The sequence below is a fragment of the Primulina huaijiensis genome, chromosome 12, assembly GCF_012295235.1.
Source record: "Primulina huaijiensis isolate GDHJ02 chromosome 12, ASM1229523v2, whole genome shotgun sequence".
NCBI lineage: Eukaryota > Viridiplantae > Streptophyta > Magnoliopsida > Lamiales > Gesneriaceae > Primulina > Primulina huaijiensis.
In genome coordinates, this window is record NC_133317.1 from 16,102,567 (window position 1) to 16,128,518 (window position 25,952).

At 40.4% G+C, this 25,952-nt stretch overlaps 1 protein-coding gene across 1 annotated transcript; it reads left to right on the forward strand.

The window, feature by feature from the left end:
- Nucleotides 1-18,525: 18,525 nt before the first annotated feature.
- Nucleotides 18,526-25,053, forward strand: LOC140989726 (ABC transporter C family member 10-like). The gene is made up of 12 exons (XM_073459086.1): nt 18,526-18,698; nt 18,943-21,108; nt 21,187-21,507; nt 21,581-21,667; nt 21,826-22,413; nt 22,501-22,665; nt 22,841-23,135; nt 23,221-23,435; nt 23,512-23,817; nt 23,959-24,022; nt 24,236-24,475; nt 24,587-25,053. The coding sequence occupies exons 2-12, from the start codon at nt 19,087-19,089 to the stop codon at nt 24,691-24,693; spliced, it is 4,410 nt and encodes a 1,469-aa protein (XP_073315187.1). The 5' UTR covers nt 18,526-18,698; nt 18,943-19,086; the 3' UTR covers nt 24,694-25,053.
- The last annotated feature ends 899 nt before the right edge of the window (nt 25,054-25,952 follow it).

A 25,952-nucleotide genomic window follows, 5' to 3' on the forward strand; every position in this document is an offset into this window, starting at 1 on the left:
ATTGCCAGATGGTTATCCAGTTATTAAGATTAGAGCAATTAAGTCTTCTAAAAGCGTCTGAAGAGGAGATCTTCTCGAGCATATTTCACTCCTTCCTCAGCATCACATGCATCAGAACTTGATCAGTGGCCAGCTCTGAAACATGGCTGACTTCAAAACGCCTCATGTACTTTCTCGCAACAGCCCTCTGTTTGTCAGTAGGAACCAATCCATTAGATGAAAGTTCTGGAGTTCGTGCACCTTGATCCAAGAGAACATGACTCCTAACCAGATATTCTCTTCAATCCGTTCCTTCAAACTATCAATTTGACGGAGTGTTGACGCAGAAATAGGGACGTTGGAACTGCTTGAACGAGACATGTTTGCTGATTTGTTGTTATCTAATGTCTTCACTCTTATTTATTGTCAGGTTGTTATCGAAATAATAGAAGAAGACAAAGAGACTCAAGTCAACTGAAAGCTTTTGTCTTATCCAGACTGAGTTTTTCTTATCCTTTCTTTTATTCATATGCATTTATTAAGGGGGAATATAGAATTTAAATGGTTAACTGAGAAGACAATAGTCAGTTTGTCTTTAACTGAACTAAATCAGCTCACAACTGATCCCTCAGTTGCTGACCCAACTATTCTTCTCCCATAATCTAACTGATTAATTGTTAAATATTCCAAAATAAGTGATGTGATTGTTTGTGTGAGCATTAATTGTTGTATTTCATTGAATAGCTTTTTGAAACGTGGACCTACGTGTTTCACACACGCTTTTATCACACAACCACACATTTTTATTCAAATTTTCATGGACTGACACGTGTCCAAAATTTGAACCGTCACACGCATATGTACTACACCCTGCTCCATTTCAGTTTTCTTTAGGCTTACTTCAATTTACAGAGCAAATCTAAACCGAAAACTCTTTTTCGCAGAAATCTACTAATCAGAAATGGCAAACCAAATCCCACCTCGTATTCTGAACGCGATGGCAATCGATTTCGCATCTATCTTGTCAGTTCCTGATGAAGCAGTGAAGAACATATTCAAGAAATTGGAATCGGCTGGACTCAAACTGTTCTTGGGATTATCTTCCCAGGAAATTTATCCTAAGGAGATTCAGGATCTCTATGCCAATGGTTTTATCTCCGCCGATAACAATATCACTACTTTTGTCAACAACCAGTTGCTGATCATTGATGAGGAATCTTTCAGCAATTTGTTTTAGCTGCCTACTGATGGGCCAGCTAACCTCTTTGAAGTTAGAGCCTCTGACATAGAGGAGATGCAGACTCTTCTATCAGCTAACGGACAAAAAATCAAGGTTTCCGATCCGAAGAAGGAAATGAAGCCAGAAGTACAGTGGCGGGCTGATATAGTGGCCAAAGGACTATTGGTCAAGGCAGGGTCATTTGCTGCTCTAACGCTGGAAAAATTCTTGCCATGACTACTATAATGGCTGAGAAAATACTGAACTGGAGAAGCATCAACTTCAAAATTCTGAAAAATATGTTTCAGTCTTCCAAGCAATCCAAGGGATTTGCTGTTCAGCTGAGCTACCTGCTGAAATCAAAGGAGTTGGTGACTGATGAGTCTGAAAGATCATCAAAGTTCAAGGTCTTCAATGCCAAGAGCATCCTACTACCAAAGACGAAGCTGGACATCACCCCTGAAAAATTTCTGAAAGTAAAGAAAGAAATCGGGATGAAAGAGGCTCAGAAAGCCACGAAACTACCTCAGAAGAAGACAATCAAACGTAAACTGATTGTCAGTGAAACTGAATCTGAGGAAACTCCTTCCCCGAAGATACCCAAGCAGCCGAGGACACCAAAAATCAGACCAGTAGCTGAGCTGGTCACCGTTCCAACTGAGAGGCTGATGCAACGTGCAGCTGAACAGCCGATCAATGCTATACCGCTAGGACGGTAACAACCAAAACTGCAACTGAGGTTCAGTTACCTTCTCCAGCTGCTCCTCAACAAAAGAAGAAATCTGCTGGAGTTCAAGCTCCACTAATCTCTGTCACTGACCCTACTTCTCTACCTTTTGCCAGACCAAAAAGGGTAGTGATAAGAGAAAATATTGATGCAGCTTCGTCAAATCTGAACATCCCTCACGCTCTGACTGACACCAATGGAAAGGGCAAGTTGACTGAAGAGCCCCAACCCACTAATGTGATCCAAACTCACATTGATCTTATATGGACCAAGATCAATGAATTTTCTGAAAATAAGCTGAAATCATATAAAGAATGGGTCCGATTTAGAACTGATGTGTTTGCCAAGCAGTTAGAGAAGAAGTCAGTTCTGAAGAAATTTATCAAACTGGAGAATATTGTTCTGAAGTTGATCAAAGCTTCTTCGATTCGTCAAGCATTGCAACGGAAGAAATATTTCTTTGATCAAATACGTGCCAAGAAGCTAAGACAAATGATTGTTCAGTTGCGGAAAAACTATAATCCTACAAGTCCAACTGCTTTTAATGACAAGGCAGTGTATGATCAGCTGGACTCGGATCTTATCAATTTGCAGATGGTGATTAAACAATGGGAACTGGAAGAAGAACTGACCATTCCAGCAAGTTCTCATGATCGTTCATCAGAAGAAAAAGCTGAACCTTCAGCTCAATCTCAAAAGCCATCCCAGGAACCAGTTGCTGAATCTTCTGAGCAAGTAACTGATCCTTCGACCAAGGATGCATAACCAACTATTTCTGCTCCTCAATCTACCACTGCAGAAACTCAGCTTTATAATGAAGCTGATTTATCATTGGCAAATATCGACGAAGTTATACAATCAGTCGCCTCTGAAATTCAGATGAATATTTTATCTACAGTCACAACTGAAGAGTCAAAAGACTCAGAACAACCAGCCGAAGAAGCTATTTTGATTCCAACTGAATAGCCAGTTCAGCCGTCTGCCATGGCTGAACATGTAATTTTTTACAGAAATTGAAGAACCAGTTCAGTTAATCTCTATGACTGAAAAGGTTGTGACTGAACAGGAGCGCCTGTTGATGAACCAAGCTTGACTGAACAACTAGTCGCTGAGACTGTTCTGAATCAAGCTGAAGAAGCGGTTCAAGCTGGTCAACCAACTGAAAGGCCAGGTATTGTATCAGCTGATGAGCTTTTTAATGAGCCATCTTCTATCTCAACTAATCCCCAAACTGAAGAGCCATCAAGAATTGCTGCTGATCCAAATCCTTCTTCTCCTCCACAAATTCAAGAAGAAATAACAGAAGATGTTCTGGAATTAATAGAAGTTAAACAACTGACAGAGCTTGGGTGATTTTTAATCAACAAAATAGGGAAGAGGCACCAGAAACCTCGGGAGCCATGTCTCCTAGTATTCATATAGAAACTGAATCAATGTTTGAAGAGATTCAGGCTATTCAGAACAACCTTTTCAGAATGATGACTTCTATTTCGGGCATCAAATCAACTCAACTGGCGCATATAATGAAGATTGATACCATGAAGGAGAACACTTTCAAGAGTCTTCAAAAGATCACATCAGATGTTACGAACTTGTTCTTCCATATGGATCAAACCAGAAAAGACAGAGCGTCAGCTGAAGCACATTTCAACACTCAGGAGATGTTCAACAAACGCTTCGATTATTTGCAGAATTCTCTCACCAAGCGACCAATGCAAGATCTTTTGATGAATGTCGTTTCTAATGTCAGCTCAGAAGTTCGAACATTATCCAAAAAGGTGGAGGCGTTTGACAAAAAAGGGGAAGAAGAGGCTCAGAAATCTCAGAAGAAGGAATCTAAGAAGAGACCAAGTCAACCAACTGATCAACCAGCTGATAAAAGAGCTAAGAAATAGAAGATCAGTTAGAAGACAATCTCTACACTTATTAAGTTGAAAATTATGGTAGAGTTTGATTTATTTTAATCAGTTACAAGATTATTTATTCTTTCATTCTTTGTACGAATCTGTACATTGGAAGAGTTGTCAATAAAGAAATTATTTTATCTACAAAGTATTCAGTTGATCAGTTCACTTATTCTAAGTTTTGTTAAACACCTAAAAGGGAGAAATTTTTGGAAATTAAATTTTGGTGATTTGACAAACTGAGCGCTTATTTGATCGAACTAACTTATCAAGAAAACTGACGGTAACTGATCAAAAGATGCGAACTGACAGTTGCCTTGACTGAAGATTAATGCTAAGATAATCAATGGAAACTGAACAAGTTGAACTGAATCACGCTGACAACTGACTGATTAGTTGGAAAATGATCAGTTGCTACAAACAGTTGTAAGCTTATCAGCTATTGTTTTTCAGCTGATCTCTCAACTGAACACGTCAAGAATAAAGACGTTCAACCGACAACAATACAAAACAGACTGCAACTAATAGTGTGAGTGCTGCATTTCATAAAAAGGTGCAGTGTACGAATGTCAGAAGAATGTTGACATGGCAAACAACAGATAGAAAAAATTCAAATATATTAATTGTTACCGTTGGAAGAGAAGCCTATAAATAGCAGAGAAGAGCAACTGAAAATATATGAAACTCACAACTTACTTGCAATCACTCTGCTGAATTTATACCAAGATTCAAAGCTCACTATTATCGTATTTACTAATAGCAATCAATCTATACTTCGAGCTTTCTAGCACAAATCTTTGATGTTGTAATACTTGATCTTAAAAAGATCAATTGTGCTGAATCTTTTTCTAGTGCAGTTGAATACTGAGAATTTCTATTGTAAACTAAGAGTTTCAGTTTGGCAGTATTAAGTCCAAAACTGAAGTGGGTCTTTGCAATTGTTTGTATCGATCAAAATCTTTTAGTAAATATCCTATCCTTGTGATAGAAAGGGTGACGTAGGAGTGATTGAAATATCCGAACATCCATAAAATCTTTGTGTTCTTATTTCAGGTTATATTCTATCTTTCAGTCAGTTTATTTCCGCACACTACTTGTTAACTGACTGATATTGACTGACAAGATTCCCGATATTCAGTTTATCACTAAATTGACTCAATATTATAAAAAGCTGTGAAAATCGTTAAGTATTTATTCAACCTCCTCTCTTCTAAACACTCTTTCATCTCATAACCGATCCTATCAGGATTGAACTTTTTTGTCCTTTATTTCCACGTTATCCATTTTCTCAATGTTAGATGTAGAGGCCTAAAAATCTTTACTTGAAAATTTGCGGGAAATTTAAAATTTTTCTTTTTAAAATAAATGGAGTGCCTCATTCATACCAAAAACTGATAAAATATTTAACGTTCAAAACAGCAGCGGAAGAAATTATTACTTGCCAAAATAACAAGTTAAAGTATTCAATAACTAATAAAATATTTGAGCATCAATATGGCAAGTGCTGAGACTGAGGTCCTCGGGTGCCACTACTGCCGCCTCGAGCTAGCTCACTGGTCCCCGCCCTCGATCCCGACATCATCATTACCTACAACAATCAAGTCTAGTGAGTCTAAAGACTCAACATGCATATATCGTAAATAACGAGTAAATATAGTAAAATTGCATGGGAGTAAAATTTCATGTCATGAGGCATATCGTAAAATGTCGTGTCATGATTAATTATAATACGTGCATAGCTGAACTGAAAATCATAGTGAAACTGTTTGCTCCTTGGAGCCCTGTACTGAAATAGCATATAATAATTTTCTGTGAGATTATGGTCTACGCAAGTGGTCCCTGAACTGAACTGAACTGAGCTGACCGATACTGGTGACCGGACCGATACTGGGGATCGGATTTACGTCTGATCAGACTACTGCCACAGTACTGGGTGAAACAACTGAACTGACCGGTAACTGGTGACCGGGCCGATACTGGGGACCGGACTTAAGCATGATAGTAAAGTGACCACAAGCAATATCGCATAAATCTCAAAATTTGTATTTTTGCACGTAATATAATTAAATAACTGAATTAAATATCCTGTACCCATTTTACTGCTTGGATTGGATCGCTCCCAGGCTCGCTGCAACCTAAATATGCCATGAAAAATATGCAATAGATTTATGGGACCAAACTATACAATAACCTTCAAAAATGTGACAATTACGCCTACCGACTTCGTATTAAATCATGACTCCGAGCCAACCCGAACCAACACTGAACCATCATGTAGTCATGATTAAAATACGTCTAAAATGATCAAATAATGCTCCTAAAATGGTGAGGGCCGAAATCTAGGTGAATGGAGGCCAAAACATGAAACGCTCTTTCGAGAGTCAATTTGGCACATCGCACCGTAAATTCTCGTACGACCTCAAAAATGATCCGAATCACGAACGGCCAAAAACATGACCTTCCTAACTCGATGAGGTACTGTCCAGTCCAAGGCCATGGGCTAAAAGCCAACCAAGAACTCGAACGAGCCACTGAACCGTCACAGCAAGTTGCTGTCCAGAAATACAGCAACTGTGCTTTGGTTTCCTTGCGTCGTTTGCGAGGCTAATGGCCATTGGGGCTTGAACCACCGACCAAAATCTCTTACCAACATCCCAAGGAATGATTTGAACCATGGCTAAGGGCTTTAGACCAGCCACAATTCGAAATATTCCAGCAACGACCCAAACGTTACAACCGAGAACAAATTCTGCACGTAGGATGCATTGCTTTTGTTTTGCTGTCACGAATCGTTCCAATGGCCATTTGATTGACCATGACACGATCTAGACATCTAGGGGCATGGTATGAACCGTGGCTAAGGGCCATAGGCCAACCAAGATCCACACCATCCCACCAAATTCGAAATACACATGCTGTCAAAATGAGAAGCCGAAGGGGGGCTGGGGCTGTTCTTGCACTTTTAATTAAAAACCGATGCACCATGGACCAAGCCTCCAAAAGGGCGACTTAGTCACGTCTTAGACATGCTAGGGAAGTTATCTAACCATGGCTATAGGCTTTGGGGCAGCCATGATCAGATTCATTTCCTTTGACAGCACACGCAGAATTTTCGAAAACACAAATGGCTAAGAATGAGAAGCTGCTGTCATTTCTCGTTTCCAGCGGGTGTGGGGCTCGAATGAATGGACCAAAGTGATCCTAATACATCCTATTACATGTCTATAAGTCGCCTTGGGAGCCTGGAATCGAACCAATACCTGAAACCCACAAAACAAAGCAACCCGTGAAGCACAAGAGAAAAACCGAAAAATTCTGCATGTTGCATTTTCTGAAATCTCTTGATGTATTTCGGTTTTAACATGGAAATGATGATCATGTAATGAAAAATAATTGATAATAGGACTTGATTGAAGAGTCAAGGAAGAATATATGCATGCCTGGTTTCGTTTGAAAGAAAAACGAAAAGAACGAGACGATCCGGCGCGGAGGAGGTGGAGCGTTTTCTTTTCTTGCTTGCTACTCGATTTTCTCTCCTAATTCTTGCTAGGATGCTCACGGTTTTTTACACTATGAAATGCCTCTGAATTTCGGTCATGGGGGAGGGGAAGTGATGGTTAGGAGAGTGAGGGAAAATGAGTGCAATATAGGTGGAAAAAGCAAGACCAAGTCTCCATTTTATTTTTTTGAAATTTGAATTTTGGTTGCTAACAAATATTTGTTGGGGAGAGAAATGGATGGGGTGACCGATTCTTCATGCTAGACTAGGTTAGGATATTGGTTAATAATTAATTAATTAAGGTGGATAAAGAATTAAAAAGATTAGTATGCTAACTCAACAAAGAATGGGTCAAAAGGGTGATGAGTTGGCAATGACTAGTCTAGATACTAAGGGCCGAAAATTCACTAATATATGGAGGGGAAATGTTGATTATTTACTAAATTTATAACCCTTAAAAGCCTTACCTATCCTTTAAATAATTTAGTGAACTAACCCCTTAATTAAGAACTTAAATGAATTTATTTTCTACTCACCTCAAGTAACTTAAATAATTCCTTAAACTCCCTTTTTAACTTAAATGAACTTACTTGCTAGCTAAAATAAATTCTGGAAATGTTTCTTGAATCTTAAATTTTATCTCTAAACTCCAACTCCAGTCCGGCCTCACTGAAATAACTGAAATGATAAAAATTTAACTGCTGCATGAAATAATTAACTTAAGGAAAAATCATTTAAATACTCATGAAATAAAATCATTTAAAATACTAGAATTATGCATGGCTTATACGTAGTCTAAGTTACGGGTTCTACATTCCTTCCCCCCTTAAAAGAAATTTCGTCCTCGAAATTAAGACTCACCGAATAACTCGGGGTACCGACTCCTCATCTCTGGCTCAGATTCCCACGTAGCTTCCTCCTCTGAATGGTTGAGCCATTTGACTTTGACTCGCCTAACCAGCTTGTTCCGAAGCTTCTTCTCCTGCCTGTCTAAGATCTGAACTGGTCTCTCCTCATAAGATAGGTTCGGAGTAAGCTGCAACGGCTCGAAGTTTAAGACATGCGAAGGATTCGCCATGTACTTCCTCAGCATAGAGACGTGAAAGACATTGTGTACTCCGGCCAGATTCGGCGGAAGAGCCACACGATAGGCTAGCGTCCCAACTCTGTCGAGGATCTCAAACGGTCCAATAAATCTCGGACTGAGCTTCCCTTTCTTCCCGAATCTCATGACACCCTTCATGGGTGCCACCTTCACAAAAACATGATCGCCCACTGCAAACTCTAAATCTCTCCTCCGCTGATCGGCATAACTCTTCTGTCGACTCTGAGCAGTCCTCATCCTATCACGGATCCGGGCTACTACATCGACAGTCTGCTGTATAATCTCTGGACCCAACTCTGCTCTCTCTCCTACTTCATCCCAATGAACAGGAGATCTGCACTTGCGACCATATAGTGCTTCATACGGAGCCATACCAATAGAAGACTGGAAGCTGTTGTTGTAGGTGAACTCAACCAATGGCAAGTTCGACTCCCAACTCCCTGAGAAGTCAATGACGCAAGCACGGAGAAGATCCTCCAAGATCTGAATAACTCGCTCTGACTGCCCATCTGTCTGCGGATGGAAAGCTGTGCTAAACAGCAACTTCGTACCCATGGTCGAATGCAAACTCTTCCAAAACGAGGAAGTAAATCGGGGATCTCTGTCAGACACGATAGAAACTGGAATGCCGTGAAGTCGGACTATCTCTCGGATATACAACTCCGCATACTGAACCATAGTGAAAGTCGTCTTAATAGGCAAGAAGTGCGCTGATTTGGTAAGACGATCTACAATCACCCAGATAGCATTCGATCCTCTGGCTGACTTCGGCAATCCTGTCACAAAATCCATGGTAACGTTCTCCCACTTCCACTCGGGAATAGGAAGAGGCTTGAGCAAACCTGCTGGTCTCTGATGCTCGGCCTTCACTAACTGGCAAGTCAGACACTCGGATACAAATCGTCTGATGTCTTTCTTCATCCCAGGCCACCAATACAATAGCTGTAGATCTTTGTACATCTTCGTACTCCCTGGATGAATAGAGTACGGCGACATATGGGCCTCTGATAAGATGTCTGCTCGGATAGAATCACTGCTAGGAACCCATATCCTGTCTCGGTATCTCAGTATGCCGTCGCTGACTGAATACAAAACACTGCCCTTGGCCTCATCTCTCTGCTTCCACTTGGCCAACTGCTCATCTGCTGCCTGACCACTGCGAATACGGTCAAGAAGGGAAGACTGAATGGTCAAGGTAGATAGACGGGGAACTCTACCTCGAGGATAAGTCTCAAGATCAAACCTCTGCATCTCAAACTGAAGAGGTCTCGAAACTGCCAAATGAGCCATCACTGCAACTTTTCTGCTCAGTGCATCTGCAACTACATTAGCCTTACCCGGGTGGTAGCTAATGTCACAATCGTAGTCTTTCACAAGCTCCAACCAACGCCTCTGACGCATGTTCAGCTCCTTCTGCGTAAAGAAATACTTGAGGCTCTTGTGGTCGGTAAAGATCTGGCACTTCTCTCCATACAGATAGTGCCTCCAAATCTTCAAGGCAAAAACTACGGCGGCCAACTCTAAATCATGGGTAGGGTAGTTCTTCTCATGAGTTTTCAGCTGTCTAGAAGCATAAGCTATCACCTTCCCATGCTGCATCAATACGGCGCCAAGACCGAGCTTCGAAGCATCGGTATACAGAACAAACTCACCGGGCCCTGACGGCATGGCCAAAACTGGTGCTGAGATAAGAGCTTGCTTCAAAGTGTCGAAGCTCTTCTGACACTCCTCGCTCCAAACAAATTTCACATTCTTCTTTGTCAGTGCTGTGAGTGGAACTGCAATCGAGGAGAATCCCTTGATGAACTTCCGGTAATATCCTGCTAGGCCAAGAAAACTGCGGATCTCGGATGCATTCTGAGGCACTACCCAATCTCTGACTGCTGCAACTTTCGCTGGGTCCACCTCAATGCCACTGCTAGAAACAATGTGGCCTAAGAACGCCACCTTCTCCAACCAGAATTCGCATTTACTGAACTTTGCGAATAGTTTGTGCTTCTGCAATGTCTGCAACACTGTAGTCAGATGCCTGCTGTGATCCTCCCGATTCTTGGAGTAGACGAGGATGTCGTCTATGAATACTATCACGAACTGATCGAGGTACGGCTGAAATACGCGATTCATGAGATCCATGAAGATCGCTGGCGCATTCGTCAAACCGAACGGCATCACAAGGAACTCGTAGTGGCCATAACGAGTCCTGAAAGCTGTCTTCGAAACATCAGCATCTCTCACTCTCAACTGGTGATAACCGGAACGCAGATCTATCTTAGAGAAAATCGAAGCTCCCTGCAACTGGTCAAACAGATCCTCAATCCTCGGAAGTGGGTATTTATTCTTCACTGTAACCCTGTTCAACTCCCGATAGTCAATACAAAGTCTCATCGAGCCATCCTTCTTCTTAACAAACAAGACTGGCGCGCCCCAAGGTGAGAAACTAGGGCGAATGAACTCCTTGTCAAGAAGTTCCTGAATCTGCTTCTTAAGCTCTGCCATCTCTGTCGGGGCTAGTCGATACGGCGCTTTTGAGATCGGAGCCGTACCTGGCATAAGCTCGATGGAAAACTCCACCTCTCTCTCAGGTGGAACACCAGAGACGTCCTCAGGGAAAACGTCTACGAAGTCTCTAACAATCGGAACATCTGAGGCTGACTGACTGGGTGCCTCGGGGACAGATATAAAAGTTGCTAAAAATGCCCGACACCCTCTATGCATGAGCTTTCTAGCCTGAACATATGGAATAATGCGCGGTAAAGGAAAGTACCTGTCCGGCTCAAATAAGAACTGAGTCATCCCAGGCGGTCGAACTAGAATGGATCTCCGCTGAAAGTCGATCAAAACTCTGTTCCGCGATAGCCAGTCCATCCCCAGAATGATGTCAAACTCTGGCATCGGCAATAAGATGAGATCCGCATAAACAAGATTTCCATGCAGCTCAAGGTCTATGTCTCGGATCACGCTGGTGGCGGTTATCTCCTCTCCCGAAGGCAATGACACCGAATAGGCTACATCTAGCCCGATGGTCTTAACTTTGAGAAAGTTTGCAAAGACCTCTGAAATAAATGAGTGGGTAGCCCCTGAATCTATCAGGGCTTTGGTAGCTGAGCCAGCTATGAAAATTCTCCCTGAAAGTTCGGAACACTAAGCTGAACCCAAATAATCACAAGAGCTAAGCTTATAGACATGCAAAGGTCACAGTTCTTCTAACTAAATCCCGAAAATAATACTGAGTAGAGCATGCAATCCTATCGCAATTCTAAGTTCAAAATCTTAATCCCGATTCCCAAAACATTGGAATGCAAATGTAACTTAAAGCTGTAAGGTACCTGTCATCAGCATGGTGTCAGGGTTCGTCTCCGCAGCATGGAGAGCAAAAACTCTGCCTTGGGTAGGCAGATTCTTCCGGGGGCACTGCCGTAGCATGTGGTCCGTGCTGCCACACTTAAAACATTTCCCTGAGCCAAACATGCATGCTCCCGGATGACGGCGTGAGCACTTGGGACAGACTGGGTGCTCAAAGGTCCTCGGGACGACACGTCCCTGCTGCTGCTGCTGCTGCTGCTGCTGCTGAGGTCCTCCTCTGTTCCTGGGCGGGCCGTGATACGGCCTCTTATGCTGATGCTGGTGCTGCTGAGGAGGAGGACGGCGGTGTGGTATCTGAACTGGTCGCTTTCCCAAGCGATCCCTCTCTATATCTCGCTGGTCCTGCTCTGCGGCCAGAGCTCTGGAGACGGCGACCTCGTAAGTAGTAGGGTCAGACACCCTAACATCACGGCGCAAGATCGGCCGTAAACCCACCAAGAAATGCATCAACTTGGCTTTAGCATCGTTCGCGATCAAGGGCACAAAGTGACAACCCCTCTCGAACTTACGGATGAACTCCGTAACCGTCAGATCCCCCTGTCTAAGGCTCATAAACTCCGTGGTCAATCGGGTGCGCACCTCATCCGTAAAATACTTGGAGTAGAATACCTCCGTGAAACGTGTCCATGACAGGGTAGCCAAGTTAAGGGCTACTGAAGCTCCTTCCCACCATAAGCGGGCATCTCCTCCGAACAGATAAGAGGCACAACGAACTCGATCTGCATCTCCAAGCTCCATGAACTCGAAAATAACCTCGAGGGACTTGATCCAGCCCTCGGCAACCATGGGGTCCGTCGTCCCAGAAAACTCCTTTGGACACATCTTCATGAATCTCTCGTATACTACCTCAGGCTCTGTCGGCCTGGTCGCCACAGCATTGTTCTCCGCAAACTGCGCGAAGAACCGAGTCATCCCAGCTAGCATCTGGGCATTCATGTCCGGTGGTGGTGGAGGTGGTAAGTCTCTCTCCTGCCTCTGCTCCTCCCTGTCCTCCTGGCGAGGCTCCTCATTTATAGTGCGCTCGAGAATGCGTCTAGGGGGCATACTGTTCCATACATAACCCATACGTAACTAACATGCATAATTCCATGATTTATTTAAATTTAAGTACTGAACAATAACATAAATATGGAAGTAAAACATTTCATGTAAACATGCTGTTAAATAATTCATGCTTTAAATAAAATGCGTAACTGTAAAACTTACAGACCGACAACGTGACTTCATGAGCTTCTCGCGGTCAGTAGTAGTGCAACCCTATACAGAACCATTGCTCTGATACCATATGTAGAGGCCTAAAAATATTTACTTGAAAATTTGCGGGAAATTTAAAATTTTTCTTTTTAAAATAAATGGAGTGCCTCATTCATACCAAAAACTGATAAAATATTTAACGTTCAAAACAGCAGCGGAAGAAATTATTACTTGCCAAAATAACAAGTTAAAGTATTCAATAACTAATAAAATATTTGAGCATCAATATGGCAAGTGCTGAGACTGAGGTCCTCGGGTGCCACTACTGCCGCCTCGAGCTAGCTCACTGGTCCCCGCCCTCGATCCCGACATCATCATTACCTACAACAATCAAGTCTAGTGAGTCTAAAGACTCAACATGCATATATCGTAAATAACGAGTAAATATAGTAAAATTGCATGGGAGTAAAATTTCATGTCATGAGGCATATCGTAAAATGTCGTGTCATGATTAATTATAATACGTGCATAGCTGAACTGAAAATCATAGTGAAACTGTTTGCTCCTTGGAGCCCTGTACTGAAATAGCATATAATAATTTTCTGTGAGATTATGGTCTACGCAAGTGGTCCCTGAACTGAACTGAACTGAGCTGACCGATACTGGTGACCGGACCGATACTGGGGATCGGATTTACGTCTGATCAGACTACTGCCACAGTACTGGGTGAAACAACTGAACTGACCGGTAACTGGTGACCGGGCCGATACTGGGGACCGGACTTAAGCATGATAGTAAAGTGACCACAAGCAATATCGCATAAATCTCAAAATTTGTATTTTTGCACGTTATATAATTAAATATCTGAATTAAATATCCTGTACCCATTTTACTGCTTGGATTGGATCGCTCCCAGGCTCGCTGCAACCTAAATATGCCATGAAAAATATGCAATAGATTTATGGGACCAAACTATACAATAACCTTAAAAAATGTGACAGTTACGCCTACCGACTTCGTATTAAATCATGACTCCAAGCCAACCCGAACCAACACTGAACCATCATGTAGTCATGATTAAAATATGTCTAAAATGATCAAATAATGCTCCTAAAATGGTGAGGGCCGAAATCTAGGTGAATGGAGGCCAAAACATGAAACGCTCTTTCGAGAGTCAATTTGGCACATCGCACCGTAAATTCTCGTACGACCTCAAAAATGATCCGAATCACGAACGGCCAAAAACATGACCTCCCTAACTCGGTGAGGTACTGTCCAGTCCAAGGCCATGGGCTAAAAGCCAACCGAGAACTCGAACGAGCCACTGAACCGTCACAGCAAGTTGCTGTCCAGAAATACAGCAGCTGTGCTTTGGTTTCTTGTGTCGGTTGCGAGACTAATGGCCATTGGGGCTTGAACCACCGACCAGAGACTCTTACCAACATCCCAAGGAATGATTTGAACCATGGCTAAGGGCCCTAGGCCAACCAAGATCCACACCATCCCACCAAATTCGAAATACACATGCTGTCAAAATGTGAAGCCGAAGGGGGCTGGGGCTGATCTTGCACTTTTAAGTAAAAACCGATGCACCATGGACCAAGCCACCAAAAGGGCGACTTAGTCACGTCTTAGACATGCTAGGGAAGTGATCCAACCATGGCTATAAGCCCTGAGGGCAGCCAAGATCAGATTCATTTCCCTTTGACAGCAACTTGAGAAAATCGAAACTCAATATGGCAAGAATGGGAAGCTGCTGTCATTTCTTGTTTCCAGTGGGTGTGGGGCTCGAATGAATGGACCAAAGTGATCCTAATACATCCTATTACATGTCTATAAGTCGCCTTGGGAGCCTGAAATCGAACCATCCACCTTTACTCACAAAAACAAGCAAACCGTGAAGCATAGAGTGAATGCAACAAAAATCTGCACTACCTTTTTGAAAATGATTCATCAATATTTCGGTTTTTACATGAAAGGATGATCATGAAACATCAAAATGATGATAGTATGGCTTGATTGAAGAGTCAAGGAATAATATATGCATGCCTGGTTTCGTGTGAAAGAAAAACGAAAAGAACGAGACGATCCGGCGCGGAGGAGGATGCTAAAATAATAAAGAATGGGTCAAAGATGATGAGTTGGCAAGGCATTGCTTAATCATCTAGGGACCGAAATTTGGTAATTAAATGGAGGGGAGTTGTTGCTTATTTAGTAACTTTTTATCCCTTAAAAGCCTTACCTATCTTTTAAATAATTTAGTGAATTAACCCCTTAAGTATTGGAACTTAAATGAACTAATTTTCTACTCACCTCAAGTAACTTAAATAATTCCTTAAACTCTCTTTTTAACTTAAATGAACTTACTAGCTAGCTAAAATAAATTCTGGAAAAGTTTCGTGAATCTTAAATTTTATCTCTAAACTCCAACTCCAGCCCGGCCTTACTGCAATAACTGAAAGGATAAAAAGTTAAACTACTACGTAAAATAATTAAATTTAAATACTCATGCAATAAAAATCATTTTAAAATACTAGAATATGCATGGCTTATACGTAGTCTAAGTTACGGGTTCTACATTGGACTTCCTAGCTCTGTTGGAGTCCTCATCCGTAGGCTCTCTAGAGATCATATTTATAACTCCTCGAGGAGGAGGTTGAGCACGAGGTGGTGCACTAGTAATATTTTGGGCGGGGGGCGGGGGGCCCTGCTCGAGGGAATTCGGATGTTCCCCTTCTCCAATCATATAGATTTATTTCTTCCCTAATTCGTTTAGGATGCATATAATCATCTGCGGATCGAGATAGGATAGCCTTCATGTCCAAATCTCGTTGGATTATTCATTCATTTTTCTCAGCCAGGTGCCTGCATTCATCGATGGTATGGCCACAGTCATTACGGAAATGACAATACCTGTCCGAGGGAGGTTGTAGGAGGCCCTTATCACTACATCGCGGTCTCTGAATGATATTTATCTGTTCACAGATTTCCACAGCCCGGTATGTGTTCATTTTCAACGAATTTTATGTGGAAAGCTGCCCATGCAGAGCAGTCGGGTTAGCTAGAGTAGGCGGAGCTGTGAAACTCTCGGGCCGAGCCTCCTTTTGTGGACGGGGTGCTTTCTTGGGCTATTCGACCCTAGCCATTTGTGCGTCCTTCATATTAATATATTTTTCTTACTTTGCAAGTAAGTGTTCAAAAATATTGGGTGGTTTTTTCACCAGCAAGTTAAAGAGATCTCGTAGCCTCATGCCCTGGATGAATGTACTGATCAATAAATCTGGTCTAACAGAGGGATTTCTACCACTTTTGTATTAAAAATTTTGAGGTAGGAGCGCATAATCTTATGTTCTTGTTGTTTCATGCTAAATAGGCTCAAATTCATTAGTGATTGCTTCTTGTTGCTGGCAAATCTATGTGAGAAAATCTGGTCGAAGTCTTGGAATGTACTGATACTTCCTAGCTCAATCAGATTGAACCATTTTTGTTCAGCCCCTGCCAAACTGTTGAGAAAGACCTGACATTTGATAGGGTCGGAGCAACGATGCAGTAAACTGGTGTTCTCGAATCTAGATGCTCATCTGGCATCCATTCTCATTACATTCCCCAATATTTGGAAATCTAAAGTGCGTAGGGAGTTCGGGTGCTAGGACTTGCACTGAGAAATGGACGGTTTAGGGTGGAGGCGACCTCCACGAGCTTTTTGCAGAAGTTGCACCACGTCTCTGATTTTTCCCATCTCCTCGGTAACCTCATCTGATTTGGAGGTGGATTTTCTCCTTGTCTCTTCGCCAACACTTACTCCACAATGGCAGTGATCAGCTGAGTACGCTGCGCAATATCGAAAGGAAAAGGTGGAGGAGGTTGATTATTCCCCTAGTTCTTATTTTAATTGATGCTTGCCTCTTTATTATTCTCTTGGTTGGCCCACGGCCACTTCCACGACCACCCCGTCTTCCTATTCATCTTACCATATTATCTCTATTTATTCAATTTCTCACTGACGACGTCAATTTATGATACCAAAAATTTCACGTACCTAAGGTTCAGTCTGGAGAGAAAAAACCACTCATGATATCTTGGTTGATATAAAGCGATCCAAGCAAACACTTTTGGGTCGGGATTTGGTTGAGCTAAATCATGAGTGGGTGAAAAAATGTTAGGGGGCCTCAGAAGTATTTTCAGCGTAGCCCTATGATGCTTAAGCGGGTCCGTGGAGCGAACTTAATTGTGTGACAAAAATATTTCTTGTGTAAAGCAATAAGTGAATGAATCAAATTATAGAGATTACTTGATATTTATAGAGTTGAGATTGGGTACCATGTATGACAAGAACTCTAGCAAGGTAAATCTTCCACATGGAAATGAATCTGGCAAGGTACAGTTCTCTAAAATATCATATTTGTGCTGATCTGATATTATCTTTGGTAATTTATAAATTGAATGGTTTATCCCGATTTTCTTGGGATTCTTTTCTTATAACAAATGATTAATTCTTTTCAAGAGTTGTATATGGGCAGAACTTTATTCACCGCCCTATTTACCTGAGCTCGGATCGGTGTCCATAGATTTCGACTGCTTGGTCCCTATCTTTTTTACATGAGCTTTTTCTGAGCATAGAGTTGTTCAATTTTCGAGTATAACACTAGATATTTTTGGGCTTTAGCACATTATTCTCAGTCTCACCATCTTTATAAATGGGATCATACGTAGTTCAGATCAGGTCGACATGATTCAGATCGGATCGGGATTCCGACGTAGCAAAATTATCAGTTCAGATTTTGCGGTTTTTTGCTTGTCGTACAGTAATCAGAGTAAGACTTATTGTGAAATTAGTATCTTTATGTTACTTTTATATAATGGGTATAGTAAATAGCTGTATAAAACTATGAGAAATTGTAATGAGATCAAAATTTGATTATTGTATTTTTGTGTTATAAGTAAGTCCAGGATACTTGTATTTATATTTCTTAGTAATATGTTAGTAGTCGTCATTTACATATGTAGTTCGTGCAGAATTAGCTAAATATAATTAGAAATCTTAAAAATATATTCATACGTAAAAGTTAATATCCAAGTTCAGATTTTTATTTACATGAAATTTTGAAAACAAAATGAATTAATTTACAAAAATGAAAATTATCATAGAAGATATGGAGATAGTGTGGAAGATAAAGTGAGTTTTGTTGGAAAAATTAAATTTAAAATTATTGTTAATATTACAATAATATCTTTTAAAATTTATTTATTTATACAAAAAAAATATTTAAGTTTACTCTTCACAATTACAGCTTTGGCAGTTTCAATAATTACCATTTGAAGCCTTCTCAGTTTTAACAAATACCCATTTGGCAATTCTATGATTTATCATATTACCTCTATTCTATAATAATGTACTAAATTTATATAAAATGGAACTTATCCGAAGATAACTTTGGGAAAAAAATATGAATCATACATTATACGACATATGTGAATTCCTGAAAAGAGAGAGAGAAAGCCCTTCATATATCCGGTTTCTATATTTATGTCGAATCCCACCTTTCCTGTTCTGGAAGAAGCAAATGCTTCGTTCATCTATAGCGATTGCGGGCCTTTTATTTCCATATATACCCAGTCTTTGAATTCCATTCGAACTTTTCATTTGTTTGTCTGTATTATCCAATTCCATTGTGTATTTTATTCGTGATCGTCCTGTTAACATTTCGGTACGCATTTTGCTTCAAAAAATCAATCTTGTATCAATAGTTTCAGTGTCTATTTGCTAAAAAGTTGTTTATCTTGAAATTCTTTTTACAAACGAAATTCTACACGCATGCAGTTTCGTTTTCACTTCGTTTGCTTTATTGGCCTTGCTTTGTGACTGGTTTTTATCTTGGCGTTGTTGGTTTTTCCACGTTTATGTTTTTTTTAATTATTTCTGACTTCCTAGAATTTGTATACTTGAAACAGGTAAATTTTTCAATCTAGAGCCATTTGAGAAGTGGCGAAAAAAAAGGTTGGACTTCATTTACATGTTGATTCTGGCTACTGTGGATTGATTTCTCTCATATAAAGTTCGGATCAAAGAGGTTACACCAAGTGTGAAGAACAGAGATGGGTCATCTTTGGACTGTGTTTTGCGGTGTCTCCAATTGTTCAAAGGGCCATGTGAGTTCTTGTGCGGATTTGATCTCTGTAACAGACCCTTCTTCGTGCATCAACCACGCGTTAATTGTGTGTTGTGATTTAGTGCTCCTGGTCATGCTCTTGTTCACTATAATGTCCAAGAAATTGTCCAAATCCTCGCAGATTTCTGCATCTTTTCGTTACATTTCAACATTGCAGATAGTGTCAGCTATCGTAAATGGTCTTCTGGGATTGGTTTGTTTGTCATTTGGAGTCTGGATTTTGGAAGAGAATTTGAGGAAAAACCGAGCTTTTGTATCTGTGCATTGGTGGGTGCTGTTCGTTTTCCATGGATTGAGTTGGTTGTTTCTGGGGTTAACCTTGAGCCTTTGGGGGCAGCGTTTTCCAAGATCTCCCGTGAGGCTTATATCGATTCTTGGGTTCTTTGTTGCTGGAATCACTTGTGGGTTATCTCTATTTACTGCCATTCTGGAAAAGAAGGTGTCAATTAAGATGGTTTTGGATGTTTTGTACTTCATAGGATCTATTTTCTTGCTATTATGTACGTATAAAGGTTTCAGATATGAAGATGGTGACAAAAATGGTGTTTATGATCCATTACTCGACTCTGTCGATGGCGGAAGTAAAACTTGTTCTGGTTCCAATGTGACCGGATTTGCAAAAGCTAGCTTTTTGAGCAAGTACACGTTTTGGTGGTTGAATCCACTGATGAAAAGGGGGAGGGAGAAAACTCTCGAGGACGTAGATATACCAAAGTTACGTGAGGATGATCGTGCGGAGTCGTGCTACTTGTTATATACCGAGATTTTGAACGAAAAAGGGCAGTCAAGACTAAAGACCATCCTATTATGCCATTGGAAAGAGATCCTCGTTTCAGGATTGTTTGCACTTCTGAAAGTGCTTACGATCTCTGCCGGTCCTTTGTTACTCAAAGCCTTCATTAAAGTTGCTGAAGGAAAGGAAAGTTTCGAATATGAGAGATATATTCTAGTTGTGACACTTTTTCTCACGAAGATTCTTGAGTCAGTATCTCAAAGACAATGGTATTTCAGGAGCAGACTAGTTGGTTTAAAGGTGAGGTCTTTGCTCACAGCAGCTGTTTACCAGAAGCAACTGAGATTATCGAATTCTGCTAAAACAATTTATTCAAGTGGCGAGATAATGAACTTTGTTACCGTGGATGCTTACAGAATTGGAGAGTTTCCCTATTGGTTCCATCAAATATGGACAACAAGCCTTCAACTCTGTCTAGCAATCATCATTCTCTTCCAAGCTGTAGGACTCGCAACAGTTGCATCCATGACGGTTATAATTCTAACTGTTCTTGCCAACACTCCCCTTGCAAAGTTACAGCATAAGTTCCAGACGAAGCTTATGGTGGCACAGGACGGAAGGTTGAAGGCCATGTCTGAGGCTCTAGTGAACATGAAGGTGTTGAAGCTATATGCATGGGAAACCCATTTCCGGCATGTAATAGAGAATCTTAGGTTGGCTGAAGAGAAATGGTTGTCAGCTGTTCAGCTAAGAAAAGCGTACAATACCTTTCTTTTCTGGGGTTCTCCTTTACTAGTGTCTGCAGCTACCTTTGGTGCTTGCTATATCCTTGGTGTCCCATTATCTTCAAGCAACGTTTTTACTTTTGTAGCTACGTTACGTCTGGTTCAGGACCCTGTTAGAAGTCTTCCTGATGTTATCGGAGTGTTTATTCAAGCTAAAGTTGCATTTTCCAGGATAGTGAGGTTTCTTGACGCGCCTGAGCTTGAAACCGAAAATGTCAGAGTTAAGTTGCTGAACACTCATATGACTAGTGAAATTTCTTTTAAGTCAGCAAATTTGTCATGGGATGGGAATCCATCGAAACCAACTCTTCGAAACATTAATTTAAGTGTTAAAGCTGGCGACAAGATTGCAATTTGTGGAGAGGTAGGCTCTGGAAAATCGACTCTTCTCGCATCTGTTCTCGGAGAGGTTCCAATAACCGAGGGAACTGTGAGTTTATGCTCTTCTATCTATTCTTCTAGTATGTATTTGAAAATAAATTGTCATTCACTGCTATGTTTTTTTCAGGTTCAAGTACATGGGACTATTGCCTATGTGTCTCAAACAGCATGGATTCAAACAGGAAGTATTCGGGAAAATATTCTCTTTGGATCACCCCTGGACGATGAAAGATATCAAGCTGCACTACAAAGGTGCTCACTCATAAAGGATCTTGAGTTGCTACCATATGGTGATTTGACCGAGATAGGAGAGAGAGGAGTTAATCTTAGTGGTGGTCAGAAGCAACGGATTCAACTTGCTCGTGCTTTGTATCAGGATTCTGATATATATCTCTTGGATGATCCCTTTAGTGCTGTTGATGCACACACGGCATCGAGCCTGTTTAATGTAAGAACATATCCTCCTCTACAAGCTTTACTTTTACTAATCATGTATTACAAGCTTATACGAGGCTCCGCAGGAATACGTAATGGGAGCCCTATCATCAAAGATGGTCTTACTCGTGACACATCAAGTTGATTTTCTTCCGACCTTTGACTCTGTTTTGGTAAGGTTTCTCCTTTAGGCTTTTCATTTTTTGTTTGTTCTTTTAATGCACGGATGTGAGAATTGTGTCTCTTATTCCAAAATAACGAGCATCTCTGTTGATTTTACATCCACTTATTAATGAGAAAACGCTAACAGTCCGTATACCTCATTGTACAGCTGATGTCCGATGGAGAAATTTTGCAGGCTGCTCCTTACTCACAGTTGCTGGCTTCGAGTCAAGAATTCCAAGAACTTGTCAATGCACATAAAGAAACTGTAGGTTCTGAGAGACTTTCACAGGTAGCAGCTTCGCAAAATCGTGAAGCTTCTTCTAAAGAGATTTACAAGGCGTCTGCAGAGAAGAAAGATCAAAATTTGGGAAGTGATCAGTTGATTAAGAAAGAAGAAAGGGAAGTTGGGGACACTGGATTTAAGCCCTATATTCTGTATTTAAAGCAGAACAAAGGATTTCTTTTCTTCTCGGTGGCTGCTCTTTGCCACCTTACCTTTATTATTGGGCAGATATTGCAGAATTCTTGGATGGCTGCAAATGTGGATGATCCAAACGTCTCCTCTTTGAGATTGATTGTCGTATATTTGGTTATTGGAGTTGTGGCGTCAATTTTTTTGCTCATTCGAAGCATATCCACAGTTGTTTTGAACATGGAGTCATCGAGAGCTTTGTTTTCACAGCTATTGATCTCTTTATTTCGTGCATCAATGTCGTTTTATGATTCTACGCCCTTGGGAAGGATCCTAAGCCGGGTAAGTTTTTGAAATCTTGATCCCCATGTTTCATTTTATATGTGAAATTACCAATGAAACTAATTTTCTATTTGCCCAATTGCACAGGTCTCTTCTGATTTGAGTATCGTTGATCTAGATGTTCCCTTCAACTTCATATTCACATTTGGAGCAACCTCAAATTGTTATTCTAACCTGATAGTTCTAGGTGTTATCACATGGCAAGTATTGTTCGTCTCCGTACCAATGATCTTTCTGGCTATTCGCTTACAGGTAATTGTCATCAAATTTATAAACAAGAAAAACGTGCAGTAAACCTCTGGGTTTGGATATTTCAGACCAAAATTCTCTTTACTTGACTTCTTGATTGCACAAAAGGATAGTCATATTTTTTATGTTTCTTTTCTTTGTCTGGTTTTGTTTGTGACATGAATTCCCACATCTGCAGAGATACTACTTTTCCTCTGCTAAAGAGTTCATGAGGATAAATGGAACTACAAAATCATTTGTTGCAAACCATCTTGCTGAATCTGTTGCTGGAGTCATTACAATTAGAGCTTTCAAACAGGAAGATCGGTTTTTTGCCAAGAATCTCGAATTAATCGACATAAACGGCAGCCCCTTTTTCCACTATTTCTCGGCGAATGAGTGGTTGATCCAAAGGCTAGAAATCCTCAGTGCAACTGTTCTTTCCTTTGCAGGCCTCTGCATGGTTTTACTTCCTACTGGAACATTTACCTCTGGTGTGATATTGCTAAGTTATACAAGGTCATATTCGAACTTGAAGTATGCCATGTTTCCTTACATTTTCTTCATTCATTATTGCAGGATTTATTGGAATGGCTTTGTCCTATGGTCTCTCGTTAAACATGTCCCTGGTGTTTTCCATTAACAACCAGTGCATGTTAGCAAACTATATTGTTTCTGTTGAAAGGCTTGATCAGTATATGCATATACCAAGTGAGGCCCCTGAAGTGATAGAACAGAATCGTCCTCCAGTTGACTGGCCAACTGAGGGTAAAGTAGAGATTCAAAATTTACAGGTAAAGATTCTTGGATTTAGTTTACATCATAATGAATGTATAGTATCACATACTAATTAGTTACATTGAGAAACAGATCAAGTACAGATCAGATGCACCTCTTGTTTTACGGGGGATTAGCTGCACGTTTGAAGGAGGACACAAGATCGGCATAGTTGGACGAACTGGCAGCGGGAAGACTACTCTTACTGCTGCCTTGTTCCGTCTGGTGGAGCCTGCCGGAGGAAAGATTATTGTGGATGGAATTAACATATCAACAATTGGGATTCATGATCTGAGGTCTCGGATTGGGATTATACCTCAAGATCCCACTCTTTTCACTGGAACTGTGAGGTACAATTTGGATCCGTTGGGACAACATACCGAGCAGGAACTGTGGGAGGTAACCTTTTATTGCCTTCAATTTTTTTTCTTTTTCTCCTGAAATTATTTCCGTAAAGATTTGTGATTCTATTTTGTCCAATATGGTTTTTTACTACAAGTAGATGATAATGGCTTTCTTGTTTTTTTTTCAAACATAAAGGTCCTTGGAAAATGTCAGCTCAAAGAAGCTGTTCAGGAGAAAGTAGAGGGATTAGACTCTCCGGGTAAGCTTTTGGAAAACTGGTTATTCAGTTTAGACTTGAACACACATAAAGTGACTTGAATTTAACACGTACACACATAAAGTGTCTAGAATTCAGATAATAAATCAGTGATATCGATTATAAATAGTGTGTTTAGTCCAAATGGTTGAATGAAACTGGCGATTTTGTCCAAATAACGGAATGACATCAACAAAAAAAAATTTGTAACTGCAGTAGTGGAAGATGGATTAAACTGGAGCATGGGGCAACGACAATTGTTTTGTTTAGGCCGTGCTTTACTGAGGAGGAGCAAGATTCTGGTACTCGATGAAGCAACTGCATCAATTGACAATGCTACGGACATGATCTTGCAAAAAACCATACGGACAGAATTTGCTGATTGCACGGTGATTACGGTTGCTCATAGAATACCAACTGTGATGGACTGCACAATGGTTCTGGCCATTAGTGATGGTGAGCGTCAGTTACTTCATGTTTTTATCTCTTCCAGTTGAATCTACTTACGATGATACGTTTTATCTATAAATTTTTTAGATTTTGATGTGAGTTTGTTATGCTAAACAGGTGAAGTTGTGGAATTTGATGAACCTATGACGCTAATGAAAAGAGAAGATTCATTGTTCGGGCAACTGGTCGAGGAATATTGGTCTCGCCATGACCTTGTAGAATGAGAGTAAAGAGACTAAAATGTTTTCTTTCCCCATTTTAGTTGATGTTATGCTGCCAGCATAGTCACGACCTCACCAATCAACTCAAAGAAATTCTTGTATCGTATGATACTAAACTTCTTTCTGCTGAAATTTATAGTCTCTAACCTGTATTGATACGAGGTTTGAGACGAGATTCGTGGGGAATGACGAATAATAAGTTTGGCTGAGTTTTGTTATGAATAAGCATATGCAAATGTAGTGCTATGTGAGGTAGTAGCCCGGGTCGTCTAACCTGGCCTCTATCTCTGTGGTTTCAGAATTTTGAATATTGAGCAAATGAATTTCTTGTTCTCCGTATTTAAAGATTTGATTGACTGATTATTTCGATATCTGCATAGTTTCCAGGTCTATATGTTCCCAGATGTCCTTTAAAAGCCGTCTTACGTGAATGACAAAATGTTTAAAATAGCCTTTAATGAAGTATAACAATATAATTTTTTTTAACATTTTACAGGCCATCTAATAATTTTATTTTAGGGAAAATGTTTTTTAGGTCCAATAAATTAACCATTTTTGAGTTTCGGTCCACTAAACTTTTTAATTTTTGATCTCGATATACTATCTTTCCTTTTTTCGTTATTTTTGTTCATTTTCTATTTGGGTGGCCAATTTTCACTGGAAAAGCTGATTAGACGGTGGACGGAGTTTATGTGGCTTGAAAATTGAGGATATCTTGATTTTTTTACCACTTAATATTGTGACGGACCGTACTTTTAAACTACTTTAAAATTTACGGAAAAATAAAAATTTTCATAAATAAATAGTAATCATTCAAAATACGATAAAAGTAAGTTGTTCGTCTAAAAATATTTGAAGCAAAACAACTACAATCAAAGTTTGTAAAAATACTTGTTTAAACATCGTAAAGAAAACTCGTGAAAATCAAAGTATTTGAAACATCATTCATAAAATTCTTAAAACATGGGCGGTCCTTGGGTTTAGTCTCCTGCGCAGTCCAAGACAGCTAGCTCATTGGTCTCCACCCCTCGTCTCCTCATGCTCATCCTCACCTGAATCGATCAAGTCTAGTGAGTTTAAAGATTCAATACGTATAAATTGTGCATAACAAGTAATACATAATAAAACCACATGCTTCTTTAAAGTAGAGTGTACATACTTGAATCTTGAACGTAATAACATAAACATAGACGTGCCATCATCATAAAATTTTTCATAAATATACTTGCATCATACATACTAGAACATGCATAACTTCATCA